This window comes from Geospiza fortis, unplaced genomic scaffold (genome assembly GCF_000277835.1).
Source record: "Geospiza fortis unplaced genomic scaffold, GeoFor_1.0 scaffold264, whole genome shotgun sequence".
Classification (NCBI taxonomy): domain Eukaryota; kingdom Metazoa; phylum Chordata; class Aves; order Passeriformes; family Thraupidae; genus Geospiza; species Geospiza fortis.
The window spans coordinates 4,267,970-4,286,547 of NW_005054332.1; the positions used below are offsets into that span (position 1 = coordinate 4,267,970).

Genomic DNA, 18,578 nt, shown 5'->3' on the forward strand with positions numbered 1-18,578 from the left:
TACTTTTCACATCACTTGCCTTAATGTCCACAGAAATTACTTTTAGTACCTAACTCATTACTTTATGCTGAGAAGCAGCTCTTGCAGTAAATAGAAACAACAGCTACATAATAACACAACACAGCCTTGGGACAGGTTGGATACTTTCTTGCTGCTTTCTTGTAATCCTGTTTGGTTCTCTCTTTTTGCAGTGGCAGATGGCGGAGAACACTACGTGGTGCAAGTTGGCACATGTGCAGTTACACACATCACTGAGAGCTCTCTCATCCCTGTGATTCAGCTTTTCTTATCATTGATCAAGGAAACAGGATTTTAGCAGGGCCAGTATCTGACAGGCTGTGTGGTCACTCAGAGGAAGAAGCCATGAATTGGGACATTTCATTACAGAAAACCATCCTGCAGAACAGCCTTCTTGTACACTAGGGAGTGAACTCCATGGTCAGCCTCATTCTTTCCTAATATCATTACACTAGGATGTGCATAAAGAAAAACAAAAAAAAACAAAACAAAACACAACGAGCAACCTATTTTGCTAGAAAAAGCACCGAGGTAAAATTAGACATGTTTGAAATGTGCAGAAACAAGAAGGCAGAGGGATCTGTTCCTTCCTATTTATTCTAACGCTGCAAACTGAAGTGGTTCAGTTAAAGTTCCTTGAACCAAATAAATTATAGACAGCACATATCATGCAGGTAGATGTTTGCAGGATCATTCTAATTGCTTAGTTTTAAACTATTTTAGAGAAACAGCTTAAAAACCAGCAAAATTACTATTACCATCTATTCTAACTGCAATCTATTAAAAGGGCATTATGGCAATAACCTGTAAAAGGTCAGACTCAAATTAAGTGATTTGAAAAATCACAAAATATTTTTGGTGATTTTTTTAAGAACTTTTGAGGGTCTTATTGAACCCTGATATGAACTTGCTCAACAGTAATGATGCTGCAGGAGCAAGTGCATTTCCCTTGTACTCTGTGTGACAGTTTCCACAAAACAAAAAAAATATTCACAGAAAAGCTGAGTATGTTCTACACATTCCACCACAGTTGTGCTAAATATTGACAGAAATTGCCTAAGTTACTATGAAACAGTAATACTGAAGCAACATCATTACATTTACATTATTGAGATGACCTACTGCTGGTCACACTTGACAGCAAGGACTCTCTCCAACTTTTTAACTGTGTGGCCCCATCAGGACTATCTCACTTACTTTGCCTCTACTTAGCTCTCTGAGCTTTCTAAAATCTGCAACACATTTTTAATTTATGTGTGAGGTGAATGGGGCACGGCTTTGGCAAGGGAGAAAGAGATCAAGAAATATGTCTCATTTAAGCAATGAACTGATTCACACCGAGGCCAAGAAGCTGAAGCAAAGGCAGCCCTACCAAAAATTGTCACTTGGATCTTGGAATGTGCAAGTCTAGGCATTAGCAGCAGTGTGAATTTTTGTTTTTAAAAAACCCTGCAAGTCAACTCTCCAAGCTTTAACTTGATCACTAAAGAGATAGTTTTTTAGGGACCTCTCTTTCCTTTAGGCATGGCTGCAGGATGCAGGTGATGTCACTTCAGACCAGACAAGTGGGTATTTCTGAGGTTTTATGCACCAGTGTCTGCTATAATGAACTGACATGTCCACTGTATGATACTGAATGTGCTAATGGTGATACTGGGTATCCTGGTGACACTGAGGCTTTCTTAGACAACTTCTCCCTATTAGAAACAAAACTCTGGGTAATGATAAGTGGGACAAAGCCAATGGTCCAAAGCCAGAACCAAGGAGGCTTAGGAGACAGTTCACTTGGTATAGATAAGTGTACTGTAGCAAGGAACTTATCTTTTTGCTTTTATGTGGTACATTCACATCAGTATCTGGGTAATGCAGATTAATTTGTCTAATAAATGTTAGTTAGGACACACGTACTGTACTAGATAGCCTAGAAGATATAAAAAGTTATAAATTATAGTAGAAATAAAACAGATACACACTTCTAAAACCTATAAATCTGCGACTGGTATAGCCTAATACCAGATTCCCATATTCGAGACAGGAAGTTCCAGATAGGAAAAGATCCAGATAGGAAAAGCTTTTTTCAACAAGATCTGATCACATAAACGCATACAAGATCTTTAGCTGTGGAATGAGGATGGACCTCAAAAGGACCATTTGGCAGGTGTATGCTCTCCCTTGAAGGAAAGCTTTCAACAGACAGCGCAGGAAAGCATGGGTCATGTCTGCCCCATAATTACCAGTTTGATGTAACAGAATACACTTTCAAAGCTACAAGAAATGACATTCCCCAGCCACTCCAGTCACTGAACAACAGGCATGTCAGCACTGACAGCGACCTTCCTCATATCACTTGCCATATTTGCAGATTAGTATCTGTAAATATAACTAGGTGCCCTATTAAATTTGTTATCAAATCTGATATTCAGCATGCATATTAGGATGGAAAATAATTTGCTGAAAGGTCTTGCAAGCCCTGTATGCTCAGGTTCACACTTGCACAAAACTTTCATATTTCAGTAAAAACTACTTTTATATATTCTTGTAAGATTTTATGCATCTATTCCTTCCAGTACTGGGAAATTTATTTATTTAAAGTCTATTACTTAAGCAAAATCGTGCACTAACTTTGTCTAGCTTCTTGACTGACCACCTGATTAGTTCCAAGTCTGCAAAATTCAAAGAAGTAATGGCTTAACACCTTTTATTTGTAACAGTCATTGGGTAATTTCCTGTCTAAAATTGTTGAGCCTGTGTAGATAACAGCTTCAGATTCATAAATTTATCACACACAGTCATGTATCTGCTGAAATAATTGGTTCTCTTTTTCATTCATTTCCTAGGCAGTCACTCAAATCATTACTGTTGACACTGCTTAGTTGGCATATCTTTATCCAAGCAACTTTTTTTAAGCTCATTCTTAAAATAACCTCAACTTGAGATTATCTTTTTGCAAGCACAGTTGTATTTAGGAGCACAAATAAATACTTCTCTATCTGCCAACAACAAAAATTTGTCCTAAATTACCACCCTGTAGCCCAATTTCTACCTCAAAGGTACAGATCAGAGGCATCACCTAAAACCGAGCTGGAAAACGATTACATTGTGTAGCAGTCAGCACAGACCAATTCACAGCAGTGTAAAAAACCTTTTCCCCTTCAGTTCCAGGATTATCAAACTACATAAGGCAAGAACCACTTAGCACTGGAGATGGTTTTATCTACTATAAGAAAATCAGAGATTTTTTCTATCAGTCAAACACCTTGTATACTAACTACCCATATGAGCATGAAGTGTGGGGCTGATGAACTAAAATCTGACACCATAAGATTTTAATTTCAGCAATCAAAGCTTGCCTTCATATAATTTAGCTAAATACACAATTTATGTACACAATTTTTTCACACATTTACATGCACCAAGACTTGGAAAAAGAAAAGTAAAACATAAACCACAGCAGGCTGTCTTCTGCCTCAAGAGACTGCATCAAATTATCAGCACAGCACATTTTAAAGCCCTCTCTATAACAATTTAATTTTTCTTAGGCACATGCTTGGTCACCTACAAAAGAGTTTATTAGCTACTTCAAAACACTGCAATATTTCTTTCTGTATCTAAATTATTCTGATGGTTTCAGTTGGGATAAAGTTAATTTTCTTTCCACTAGCTGGTACGGTGCTATGTTTTGGATTTAGTATGAGAATGATGCTGTTAACACATTGACGTTTTGCTTGTTCACAATTAGGGCTTACTCTGAGTCAAGGACTTGTCAGTTTCCCATGCTCTGCCAGTGAGGAGGCGCACCAGAACCAAAGTTAGCTAAGGGATATTCCAGACCACAGAAATCATGCTCAGTACATAAACTGCTCTAAGCTGTCTGGGTGCTGCTGGTCACTGCTTGGGGACTGGGGGGGCATTGCTCAGCACACGGTGAGCACATTTACTACGGATCATTTGTAATTTGTAGGGGGAGGTGGGGATAGAGGGAGGGGGTCCTCTCTCTATTTTTATTACCTAAGAAAGTTCAACAGAAGTAGAATAGTAACTAACTGCATCTGCAGAAATAAGATTCCACTCCGAGCATGTAAATCCAGACATCTCTCATTATCATCAGTGGTGGTCAATGCAATCAGAGGAGTCTGGGGAGCAATTCCATTTGCTCTGGAGGCCCATTAAATAAATCATTCTCTAGACACTATTGACTGTATAGGCTAGATTTCTATTGGTCATAATGACAGTTTATAATCCAAGTATAAAGAGAATGTATACTTAGGAGAAAAGAAATTTAGTATGTCTGTATCATCCATACTTATATGTATACCACAGCACTGTGTGTTACAGATTTACAGAGAAGAGGGATAAAGACTGCCCAGGGACCCAAAGCCCAAAAACTAATTTCCTGCTGCCAGTGCAAGCCCTATCAATTCCCTAAACAAGAATGCTCTCATATGATGTTCTATAATTTTACTTGAATTTTACCCTAAGCCTCAGACTTTCAAACATTGGCAGCATCACTCAAAGAGATTCAGTGGCTGAAAAACATCCCTTCAACCAAAGTGACACAGTTGTCAAAACTTGATACAACTGTGACAAAAACCCATGGCTTTTACTGAGATATGATTAAACCATTTGGATCAACGACAGAACAAAAGGATATTAAGTCCCAATCACATGTTTAAAGATGTCAGCAAATCCTCAGTATAAGTGCAAATTTAAAAAATTGATTTATTTTCTAGATGATTGATCATTGGGGAAAAAAATCAAATAATTCTTAAAATAAAATTACAAAGAGACTGAGTAATGAATAGATTTCCTCAGGTTGTTAAGTATGTTCCTTATGTCTACTCCAGAAACATATACACTTAGCTTTTTTGAGGCAGTCATAAAAGAATGACAAAAGCAAGGCAATGAAACACAAAACAGTACATGGATAGTTGATGTTTATTAACCCTCTTGAACATAGAGTAAACCAGATCCTGGTGCTCTCCTAACAGCATAGTTTGGCTCAAGATCACTGGCATTCTCTCTCTAAAAACTCTGCTGTAAAACCAGATTTTTTTATTCATTAACAGGACAATAAAAGACAAAAATCACACTTTACGATAATGATCAAACAGAAGTGCAGAAAACCAGGTATCAGCCCTTGCTGTCATAATAAAGAGAACTGCTTACATACAAAGAGCATTTTATATTTTATCTTATGCAAAGTGCACTATAATCAAGACATATTTCAACTCTAGTCTGCAATTACAACAAGAGCCTTTCTGCTCTCAACAAAAGAAAGCTTGTTTCAAAAATACACAAGACTATTTTCCCATCCTTTTACGTTTTTTCTGATTAAGAGATTACTTGACTGCAGAGAAAATGGGAACGGAAGAATAAAGAAGCTCCACTACCAGACTGCTCTGAACTGTTTCAGAAGAAGCAACACACATCTCATTTTCAGTGCCTGCTGTAAACTTCTAAAAACAGGGAAATAACTGTGGTAACAAAGTACAAGAAGCCCAACTATTGTAATTGATTTTTTTAAAAATGTTTGTTAGAATTCACTAGTATTGCCCCAGTTCTCATGATCCAAATTCAAATCCATTAAGTACATGAAAAAAAAACCAAAATAAATTGGAATTTAAACAGCAAAACTTGCCATAAAGACCATGTTTCCACTCCTACATGTATAGCAGGTGACCAAAAGAAAAACAGGGAAACAGAAAACAAATGAACAAACAAAAAAAGCCAAAACCCCAAAAACTCTAAAAAAAACCCCATAATTAAGGACACTTTGCTTTTCTTCTCTGTAAGTGGACTTACGAGGGAATGCAAGGAGATGTAAAAGCTTAGCCTATGGAATTCAGTTTCACAACTAAATAGCATTGTACATTTCATACAAAATTAGAATCCAACCTTCTTTCAAAAAGTGGTAACACGTCGTAGCAACACTAACGTTGAAATACTTGAGCCCTATCATCATTTCCCTTTCCTAAATCTTAATATATTAAATTTCCAAAACATAAATTGCACACAGAAGAAATAATGTATGAAAAGCTGTTCTGTCTTTATTCATGAGATCCAACAGATTTCAAAGACATGAGGCAGAATGTTAAATCAATTCTGAAACCAAAAGTACATTTTTATTTACATCGTGCCTATTGTGATATATCTGCAGAGTGCACATTTGATACAATATATTGCTTTTCTGGATGACTGAATATGAAACATAGCCATGATTTATTGGCTGAGTATAGACTGAATATGACAGCTATATGATATTACAGCAATTATATGGACATTATCAAAAAAAGTATTCAGAATCCTGGGTTTTGTTTTTGTAAACAGTTTATACAATTCCAGGATATCTGAATTTTTTGATAAAATTATTTTAAAGCATTGTTTCACTACGAACATCAAGATTAAAAAAATTTCTATCAAAACTTTTCTGTTCAAAAAGCACAGGAACAAAACTGGAAGACACCTGCTGTGTCATTCAGCTTGTCCTGGTAGGTAGATGTGGATGAAAAGATTTGCATCTCAAAAACCACTAACCCCTGTCTCAGAACTTGGGGTAAATAGCCAAAGAGCTTAAATACATTACCAGTGGTGTGTGCAGCAATGTGCAGCAGGCATTTTTCAGCAGCTGGTTAGAGCTGTATGGTTAAGAAGGCATTCAAAAGAGTCTGCTAAAAGCTCTATATTTAGTGACACTCAGATACTTCACTACCCCTAAACTTAGAAATTTATCAGCCACATAGGCAAATCCATCTATTACATTTCTTAAAATGTCATGGAATGACTTTCTTGCTGCTGCTGCAAGGGCCAATAAAACAGAAACCTCTTCTGACAAGTACAGTCCATCTACACTGCAGATGAAGTGCAAGGACTGACAAGTGATTCAAAACTACAAAAGGAATCTTAGAAAATTAAAGGTCTGGCTTCATCATTCATTTTCATACATGCAGTTCTAACAAGACACTACATCAAGCAATATCTACAGCAATGTGTGTTGCTGAGAATAAAACAAGTCATAAGAGAGCAGATTCTGATCTAAATTAGTTTTAGTACAGGAAAGATAATTATTGCTTTCACTCTCTTCACTGCAAGAACCTTATCACCAACCAGCTCATACATTAGATTATTAAATGCAGATTTCTGTGTCTAATATGTAACAACAAAAAGTGATCCTCTTGCTTTTTATGGTAGCTAGCACAGTTAAACATCACTAAAACTATGCCAGCACCGTTAATACCCTGGAAGAGAGATTATAGCTAGAGCTCTTCTCTACCCCTAAGACATGCCACAGGCTGAAAGACTGCCCAAAATCTTCCCTTTTAACATAATTTAGAAGATGAAACCTGAAAATCACACATTTTTAACAGGTTAAAAAAATACTGAACAAATTAAAGCACTTTAAAGTGCATAACCATAGCCTAATGTCAGCATAACTTTGGCATTACAGCAAAGAATGCAGAATTCCAGTTTCAACTAGAATAATTGGGAAAATTGAAAAGGGGATTGAGTTTGAAGTGAAAGACCACACATTTTTAGTATAATTTACTACTGTGTTTCCTCAAATATTTATGTGCACACTATAGCCTTCATGTATATTACATTCTAATACTCTTCAGTGTTTTCTAGTGCCTCATCTTCAGTTGGGATTCACTGGAATAACACCGATGAAACAAAATTATGGTGAAACATAATGGGTCTATACCAGATCCACTTCATTTAAAAAATACTGCTTTAAGACTTTGAATCTATTATGCAAAATCCAGTGTTTCTTTTAATTAGAAGTTTCTGTAACAAAAATACTCTCTTATGGAAAACTGTTACAAAATGAAAGTGAAACAGATTTTTGTCAATATTCCTAAACTTAGATAGCTGTAAGACACCGATATGATGAGTTTTGGCTTGAGAAAGGAAAGTTTCAGAGGAAAATACAAAGAAATATGATTGACTTTAATCTGCATCTACATTAGCTACAGGGCATAATTAAAACATAATTATGTCCCAAAGACATTTCTTCCTTAGCATCCTTAACTTCACTGATAAACCTGTAAGCACCCTGGGTTTAAAAGGTCAGGCAATGCTGTTTAAAATAAATTCTTACGAGCAAAAGGTAAAAAAGGGTTTGCTTTGTTTTTATTCCTTCTAGTGCTCAGAACTTCCAGTGCGTCAGTCAAAATACAAATTATATGCAAACTGAAAGAAAACAGTATCAAGTGAAGTTACAGATTATTCCCCTGCCAAAAGGAACTGGTGCAGCATCTACCCTTGGAAGGGCTGTGCATGTGCATATATGTATTTATGTTTACATAAATACGTAAGTTAACAGTACCTTTACAGTGTTGATCGCATATATAGCATATGGAAAGAAATGGTGAAAAAAAATTACTTTCATCTTACTTTCCTGAAATAGGTGGAACATGTAGTCTTATATTCAAACCTAATTTTTCATCATCTGACTTCTTATGTGTCAACTGAAATTATGATGCGCTCTAATTTGTCTAATTTGGAACCAAAAGTAAAACAAACTGTAAGAGAAAGCCACATACCAAGTCTGTATTTTTTTGTTTTGTAGAGAGGTTAGAGCAGCAATACCTACAATCATATTTGTGTGAGAACTGTGAACAGCATAGATGCTACTGGTAAATCTCTTTGCAGCAAAGTCAGATTTTTTTATCCATCAGGAAAGCAGAAATGGTTATCAACTGCTTTGTAAAACTTGTACTATTAATCACATCAGGCAGCAACATCCACAAATGCAACACGGCATGTTATTTTAATGACAGCAATTCCATACCATTATTTATATCTAAGTCCTAATAAAAATCATTATCTGATGCAAACAACTTTAAACGATTTTGATTTGATCTCACTATGCTTAATTAAACAGGAAAAAAACAGCAATCTCTAGCTCTGACTAGATGAGCTAATTTTCTGCAGTCTTTCCAGAATCACTGTGTACACAAGACTAAACGCAAGTAACACTGACAACGCTATCAGGGACTTCCCTCTAGCCACAGTTATATCTTTACAATCATCTCTACTTCTGATACTGCAAGGAAGGAATCTTGTCCCAGTTCCTTCCTATGATCTAGCAGAATTTAACAGGGCTCTGCAAGAAGTTATTTTAGTATGATCACAAAAACACAGAATTATTTATGTTAGAAAAGACCTTCAAGATTGAGTCCAACCATAAATTTAACACTGCCAAATCCAACACTAAACCATGTCCCTAGGCACTCTCCTTCTTGGAATACAATCAAATGCAACCCCTGTGAGCCTGCTTTCTCAGTCCTCTCACTTCCAGAATCCATTACTGATCTCCTTCCTACTGCTGTAGTCAATAGGCACACACAACAAATTGACAAAATCAAACCATGCAGACCAGCATGGCAGTAATCCACCAACAGGACTCCAATGAGCTTTCACAATTCTGAAGCACTCCACAAGAAAGGGGAACAGAATGCTAGCAAGCACAAGCAAATGTGCCCAGGACACAAAGGACATGAAGGAAACACAGGACAAACTCCCACCTATAAAACACAACTTTAGATAATAATATATGACAGCAAGAATCTTGCACAGACGTAACATACATACTGTGATAGGTATAAAGCCAAAAACAACCCAATTTTAATGGCAATTGAAGCTTATTTTCATTCAGCTAAAGAAGGATATTATGATTTTATGATTCTGTGTTTCTAAACTCCGTGGCCAGATGACAGAGGTTTTTCAAGAAAATCCTACTTGTCAGGCTCAGCTCCAACTATTCATGTGGAACCAAATGGTGAAGAACAATAGCTGCCCACAACATAAGTCCTCAGGATTTTCAGTTACTTTAGTCTTACTCCTCTCCACTGCTAATTAGCAAACTACCACAGCCAAAGGAAAATAAAACAGAATCTTTTTCCAAATCCAACCCACAAGAATACTACTAATTCAGCTTGACTTAAATGTAACACCAGTAATCCATGTATTTATAGCTTGAAGTCATGCTTTTAATTCTCATGTCAGGTTGTATAAATTTTTACTATAAAACAAATTCACTCAAAACACCTCTTCTGCACATTGCTCATTAAAATACAAAAGGGACTCCAGCCTATTCTCTTCAGCCAGGATCAAGGCAGCTCATCAAACTCAGCAGCCATCTGTCTTCATGTGAATATCACCTACAAAACAGTTATGTCCCATTTGAACAACACACCTCTTCTCCTCCAGGCTGCAATTTGTATGCAAAAAAAACCACTCAGGAAGCTATATGAAAGGACTAGATCTCCTGATGTTTGATTCACTGATATTAAGCCGATTTCTGGAAACCAACATGAATCATTTTTTAACTTGGTGTTCAGTGCATCACTGTCTCAGAGGCTGTTCAATTCCTAACAACCATCTCAAAATATAACTCAATATCTTGGTCGAGTCACTTCGCAGTTATGCATAAATATTCTGATTTCATAGACTTGGCTTTCTTTTCTTTACCTAGCTCTTTTCTTTAGCCTTTGGGGTTAAAATTCAAACTAAATATTTAGTTCAAGCCTACATGCCTAGTATGTAGGCTTTGGACAATCTACTTACTGTCTTGAGACCCCTAACAACTGCACATTACCGTATTTTTCTTTGAACTTGCATTGAAGGAAAAGATTTAATGTAAATTAAACAGTATGTTTGGGAATAAAAATGAGTCATGTAAATGAAAAATGCATTTTCATGTTTCTTCTGACAATTAAATCACTTAAAGCCTGCTATGAAAGAAATTTCAAGAGCTAACTTTGTAGAATACAAAACACATTTTGAAATATACTGTTTGAAACATACAGTTGTACTACATAAGTATTGCCATTCAACAAATAATAATGTTATGAATGGAATGCAATTTTGCCAAAACATGATAAAAATTATTCACTCAAAATCTTTAAAATTCACTTGTTCTATTTCACTACAACTAGAGTATGAAATCGTAAATTCCAAATTTACAAAGACCAATACAGAAGCGCTTCTACTGAAGCTAATTTTTACAGTCATTGGTGGAAGGAAAAGAACTTTGTGATTTTATGGTAAGTTTAACACAAAACCACAATTTAATCAATAATGTGAATATCTAGGCCCCTGATAACCAATGAAAGCAACAACAATATTCTTTACTACACTAATATACTTTGTTACCATGACATAGTCCTTCACTGCAGAATTCAGGAAATAAGATCTTACTGCCAATACATGCTGCACTTTTATTACAATTTTGTTTTATGTGTCCTAGAAGAGAAAACAAAACCTTCTTCAAGTTCTATTTCAGTCTTTATACATCTCAGGAGAATTCAAGCCTGGCCACCAATTTACATTACAGTACTACTGATGTAAATTTTTTTTAAAATGAGATTTTAATCCATATAGAGGCATTTCAATTTTACCTTTATCTCTTAAATGTTAAATGGCTTGCTGTCCAAAATATCATTCTACCATGCAGATTTGGACAGTTTAAATAATTAAATAATATAAATAGCAGATAACATTCAATTAGAGAATTATAATTAAAAATATGAGAAAATAAAATGATTCATGACTCAAAACTTTCCTAAAATAGTAGCCAGCAATACCCAATATAAAGGGGGCAAGTAATAAAAAAATCTAAGAGCAAAACAACTCAGAAATCTCTAAGAAATGAGAGAGTAAAATATCAAACCCAAACATAACCAACTGACTGATAGAGAAAATATTCCTGAGGATTTGAGCAGGTGCAGGTTGTTTTAAAGAACCACCATATCATCCAAGCATTATAAATTGCACTGGGGATAGTTGTATGTGCTTAAAAGCACTGACCTGAAGATTGTCAAGTGCCTACTTATACTTTCATTTAAATACAAAGGGCTTTTAAAATCATTGTATAGACTTATACACATTAGAGCATAAACACTTCTAATTTACATCTATACATTATATTTGTTTATTCCATACTATCTTGTCTCCCTCTAGTGGCTGACTCTGACAAACACGGGCTTCTACCTGGCTTCAGCCCTTCTGCACAATCACAGGGTAATTCAGGCTGGACAGGACCTCAGGAGGTCCCTAGTCCATGCTCCCCCTCAAGGAATTTCTGGTTAGCCTTGGTAGAAACATTCATCACCAGCTCTTTGCAATCAAGGTAAAAGGTCACTCCTGAATCCAGACTCAAGAACCTCCTAAGATCATTTGGAAAAGAAATCAAAGAGCCAGGAAAATAAAGTCACTGGAACTATCATTTGGGATATATCGTCATCCCAAAGTTTCACTGTTTTTTAGCAGAGTAGGAGACATATTTATTTGCATATTGATGCAGTATATGGCTGTCACATTATCTGTCCTCAGCTTCATACATGACCACCATGTGTGGAAGAAACATGTAGAGTATATTGATGATCAGCTCAAGTTCAAAAGCTTCACTGTGAAGAGTTTTCTTCTTTACCAATAACAGACCCTGAGCAAGGCTGAATTTGAGTGAACTTTCCTCTTCCTTCTTCCTTCCAGCAAAACATCTGTCATGAGGACCTTCACTGGCAAGAAGCGATGGAGAGGCTTACCTCAGACAACTAGAAAACAACCTGCTCCTTGCCATTTGCAATCAACTGCAATAGAAAACAACATAATAGAAACAACATAATAATTTACTGCAATAGAAACTACAGTAAATTAATCTGGAAGAGTGAGTCAGAATGAGTAAGAGGCTTTGCCAGCCTGATTGCCACCACATCTCTAAAGAGTCCTACAACACAGGGGCTAAAGAGCCGCAAGAAGTCACAAAAGACAAGAAAGATGTTCTATCACAAGGATAATTTTGTAAATATAGTAATACTTCGTTTTGGAGATTTATTGCATAAATAAACCCCCATGCTCTTACACAATTTTAAGATGTGCTTCAGTAGCTTATGCAACAATAATTAAAACTAGTGCAATATCAAACTGCAGCACCAAAGGAATTACTTTTCAACACAGGAGTGTATAACCAGCAACTGTTACTTCTGCACAAAGAGGTAAAAAATCACAGTACTAGAAGAGGGCATTTTGTACCACCATACACCAATAACTGCTGAGAAAAAAGAACATGTATCACAAGTATATGCAGCAATGGGAAGCAAAAAGTGAGGAGCTGCCTTAAAGCCTTCCATCTATATAAAAATCTCAGATCCAGGCTATTAACTAAAGTAACTGGACAACACCTTAAAGAAACTGATTCTGCATTCCTTCTTCCCTTTGTTTGAAATACTGCATTATCTTTCAACTCTTCCTTTTCACATTCACAGGTCAATCATACAAAAATATCTGAAAACAGTAACAAACTCCACTACAATGATATCTGTTAGAGGACTTTATTTTCAGCTATGAAAGCATTTTTACATCTGCACTGTAATTATTTAACTTGTCTTGTCATCTTACCACCTTTTGTATTTTCAAATCACAGTGGAGTTACATCCCCCCACCATTTTTTGGTGGTTCTTTTTTTGGACAAGGTTGGGAGTTACTTTTTTAAGCAAGAATAGTGAAAGAATCTATGAGAATCAATATCTGTTTAGAGTAAGATTTCAATTTATAAAAAAAAAAAAAAACAGTCTTAAAATAACACTGAAGTTATGAAGCCAACTAGCATAACCATTCATTCAGAAGTAATGCATCTACTCCTATCTGGCAGTTAATCCTTTCATCTGAAAAACAACAATTTACCATTTAGGCACTCTTAACCTAGCAATTTGCAGAGTAATTTTAATTGCAGTGCCTAAATTAGAAAATGTTTTATTTTGCATTCTGCATTTATCCCTGTTGTGAACATGCCAACACATGACCATTCCCTCCTCCACTCCACCAACAGAGCATCTCTACCTTCTTTCTTTGCAGACGTTACTCGATTTTTTCGCCACTGACTTCATGATTTCACACTTCATTCATATGTCACAGATTCCTCTCTAAAGGTAAAATATAATTTCTTAAAAACTTTTCTACAGTGTTTTTATCAATGAGGCCTGAGGTATGCCTGAATCAGTTATTCAGAGCACAGGAGGAGTTCTTTTTGGTGCAAATTGTCCATATGCCTATGCTCAGCCTGGAGACCATGCTTAGCCAGTTCACTGCTAATGTGTTCATGGTAACTTCTTCCCTGCTGAAGACTGAAGGTGTGTGCCAAGAATTCTTAGGATTGAAAATTGCCATAGATGTTGCAGCTATTAAAGACAAAACTGAACAAACAATTTTGAAATCATAAACATTTCCAGCAAATTGAACAATCCCTCTCTGCAATATAAGAGTCAATAGGTAATACAACATTAACCATAATCTTTACAAAGTATCATGCATATATCTTCACAATGCTCCAGTAAAATGGAACAGTGTAATTAATTATCTCCACTCTACAGGAAAGGAACAATGGCACGAATGCCAGAAAATAAAAATGTCAAAAGAAGAAAACAGCAATAAGAATTGCATTAATCTTCCTTTTTTCGGGACATTAAACATTGTATGACACTACTGTGAAAAATCACAGGCCACCAACCTCAGTTAGAGGCATGAAAAATTAGTTTTCTCTTTTATTCAAGATTGAAGCTGGTTATCTAGAACTTGAAAAGGACCAAAATTACATGGAAGTAGCAGTTTGCTTGTGAAAAATGTAGTAACCAAACTCCTTGTTTGATTCACAATGTGCTTTGTAACTCTTGAAGCTAAACATAGGATCATAAAACTTCATTTATTTCTAGGGCCTATCAACAGAGATGCTATAATAAAAAGTCATAACCCTGTGATTGAAAACGGGATCCAAGGTGCATACAGGTCTTCATACATGTGCACGTACGTATTTGGCCAAAGCACAAGCAGATTGAACCAGATGTGCTCTCCAATATTTTTTGAAAACAGAAATAATTAATGTGATACTGTTTTATAATTTCTAATAGTTTGTTTTAATTCTTTCAGTTCTTTTACACACAGGATATGTCAATTGAAAATTCTGGATTTTCCTGAATTCAGGCAGTGTTGTGGGTTGATCCTGGTTGGATGTCAAGTGCCCACTCCCCTCCTGAGGTGGACAGGGGAGAGAAAATATAATGAAGGACTCAAGCACACGCTGGGATCACTCATCGGTTACCATCACAGGCAAAGACTTGACTTGGGAAAAGCAATTTATTACCAATCAAATCAGAGTAGGGAAGTGAGAAATAAAAACAAATCTTACAACACCTTCCCCTCATCCAGGTTTGACTTTACTCCTGATTTTTCTCCCTCCTCCCACAGGTGGTGCAGGCTGACAGGAAATGGGAGTTCACCACACATTTCTGCCACTTCTCCCTTCTTGGAGGGGGACTCCTTACACTTTTCCCCTGCTCCAGAGTGGGGTCCCTCTCACAGGAAACAGTCTTCCATGAACTTCTCCAGTGTTGAATCTTCCCACATGCTGCAGTTGTCCACAAACTGCTCCACCATAGTCCCTTCCATGGTGTGCAGTCCTTCAGGAGCAGCCTGCTCTAGTGTGAGTCCCTATGGGAACTGCTAGCAAACCTGCTCCAGAGTGGGCTCCTCTCTCCAAGGGGCCACAGGTCCTGCCAGGAGCCTGTTCCAGCATGGGCTTCCTACTGGGTCACAGCCTGCTCCAGGCATCCCTCTGCTCTGGCATGAGGTCCTCTATGGGATGCACCAGGGCTGCAGGGGAATCTCAGCTCTGGCACCTGGAGCACCTACCTCCTTCTCCTTCTTTTGCACTGACCTTGGTGTCTGCAGAGCTGTTCCTCTCACATATTCCCACTCTCAGTGGCTGAAGCTGTTATTATGAAGGGGATTTTTACCCCCTTTTCTCAAATATGTTATCCCAGAGTTACTACCCACCACTGCTGATGGGCTCAGCCCTGGCCACAGGGCTCCTCTAGAAGCCACTTGGCTTTAGCTCTGTTGGACAATGGGGGAAGCTTCTGGCAGCTCCTCACATAACCTAACCCTGCAGCCCCATGCACTACCATGGCCACAGAAACCCAATACAACTAGTAATTAATTGGCATTCTACTGCAAGATTTACTGCCACTCTTCTGAGATGTTCTTGAGACCTTTGTAAAAAAAATGCATTTTGAAGGCTTTCTTAACATACTACCTATCTCCTTTTAAATCAAATTATATTTAAGGAACTGGATAAACAGAGCCTTAGATACTAATTCAAATCATACCTTTAAATCCCTTTCTCCTTTCCAAAAAATTTGCAGACGAGTTGATCTATCTTCTGGGTCTTGAAAGAGGCATATGTACCATAATTCATTTTAGCTGACCTTATTTTTTGCCCTGTATCTTCTATAAATAGTCATGGTCCAGAGAACCTAAGGTAAGGAAAGATTGTCTACCAAGCACTCCAAAAATACTTCACGGTACTCTGGAAGGCTGAGATCTCACAGTATTAAACGCAAAGTATCATACTCCACACAAAAGAGATTAAGGCTGAAACTCTGCTCTAACACATACCACAGGCCATGCAGAGAAGGATGAGGGAGGAAGCGTGCCTCATGGTACCCGAATTGTTCAAGACAAGGAGCAGTCCACAATCCTCCAAAAATTAGACACTACATCTTCCTCACCCACAATACTCCCAAAAATATTGGCAAGAGTGAGGCCAATGACTAATATGTCAGTAATACCTCCCATTGCACTGAATAGTATTTTCTCACTATTTCCTTGAACACATTCTTCTGTCTTCTGTCCCCAGTTTCTTCTTTCATTCTTCAACTGTAAATTTGCTAAGGCAAGACCACTTCACACAGAGCTGTCCAACTAATATATTTTTTAATAAACAACAAAAAAGTTTAACCTTGTCTTTCAGACCTACTGGGTTTGGTCACTGATGTGCTTGGTGAATTAATTTAGTCACATAGTACCTGTATTTCATAAAGGACACTGGTTTCCTAGTAATTTACTGGTAAGGTTTTTCTAGTCCACACTTATAAAAGTCTCTTTATGGTTTGCCTATTTTACCCATAGTTCAGGTCAATACTCAACAAAATGACTAAAACTATAAGCAAAGAGACCAAAAAAAAAAACCCCTCCCACCTTTAAAAAGGTGTACCTTTTGCCCAATTTTCTACTTCAAAAAGCATCTATTCAAATCTGTAGCACAATGTACACTTAACTACATCCCCACATTTACATTTTGTTCAATTACCTTATCAGCATCCACTTTTCCTCTGATAAATTCTTTCTTCCAGAACTCCAGCGCCTGTTCCAGCGTGAGGCCGATGCCCTTCAGGAAGAGCCCGTACTGCATGCGGCCGCCGTGACGGAGGTGGTGGCTCTCACGCAGGGCTCTGTGCAGCTGCCGCATGCACAGAGGGAATGACTTCACAGAGAGCTGACAAGAGAAGAATTTCTGTTTAAGGCACACTGATCATTTAATTTGTAGGATATGTGTTTACTGTGATTAATTAGCTCCATTTGAAAATGCCAGTGGCTGGAAGAAAAGATAGGCATGTACAGAGAGCCTTGGGACTGAATTCATAATCCAAGTGAGTCCATAAACTATCCAATTCAACAACCATCTCAAGAACAAAATCCAGAGGACAGAGTGATACAGCTGGTACTATCAGACTGTCTCCAGCTACAAAGTTACACAAGTTTAATTGCTGTCAGGAAAAGTACACCCCCACTGCATTACAGTATTTCTTGACTCTGCTTTTCTTTAGCATCGTGAATGGCAAAATGACCTTAACAGAGTTTTGGGGGCTGGGGAAGGAGAGGGGATTTTAATTCACTGCCAGAGGAACACTATCATGGTTAAGATGGATGCTGAAAACACACGGTTCCTAAAATTTGGATGAAGGAGTTATGTTTTGAATGGTGTATAATTTATGCATGGTGTTTTACATCCCATGTTTTACTTCCATTTTATTTACTTCCTTGTTTTCAAAACCCTGCCTGTAAGTCAAAAAACAAAAACCAGCATTGGAAAGACTAATACTGCAACACAGTAATCATAAACTTCATGGTTTGCAAGACTGTTCAATAAGAAAATTTTGTTGTATTCTGCTTATAATTATAATTACATTTTGTGTATTTGTGAAAGTACACAAAATTGAACAGCATATTAAGCATTTCACTGCAACTGCACTCTGAGTCTGAATCCTGATTAGATGCATTTTCAGCTAATTCTGCTCCATCTTGAACTTCAACAGTTACAAAGCAAACATGAATAAAAAGAATAAAAAAAGCTTTATATTTAGTTTGTACATAGAGTACTTGAATTTAAAATGTTGTACTTCAACATCCTATATGACTCCAGAAACACAACTTACAGCATCAATTTGCTCTAGAGAAATTTTTCCAGTGTTCTTTTGGACGCTGTAATCTGGGCCAACATAAGAATGGCTGAAAAAGAAAGCAAACAGTATGGCATCATTTAAAGCAGGTCAAAAATATTTTTAAGTTTAAAAATTCTGAAAGAAAATAATTTAACAATTATAGGCTGCAAATATTTCATATCAGGCAAAAACTAGAAACCAAGTAATTAGGACTCATAAAGCATTAGAGCTGTATGAGTCATAAAATAATGTCATAAAACATTAAAGCAAACATAAAAAAGAAAC

General features: G+C 36.9%; 1 protein-coding gene across 1 annotated transcript in view; it reads right to left on the reverse strand.

Annotated features, from left to right (window-relative positions):
* The window catches only part of PRIM2 (DNA primase subunit 2), a 90,671-nt gene that overhangs the window by 15,584 nt on the left and 56,509 nt on the right, over positions 1 to 18,578 (reverse strand). Inside the window, exons 9-10 of the mRNA XM_005421691.2 lie at positions 18,288 to 18,360; positions 17,162 to 17,347 (exon numbers count right to left, since the gene is read on the reverse strand). Coding sequence (XP_005421748.1) covers positions 17,162 to 17,347; positions 18,288 to 18,360 — 259 coding nt within the window. The remainder of the gene's footprint in view (positions 1 to 17,161; positions 17,348 to 18,287; positions 18,361 to 18,578) is intronic.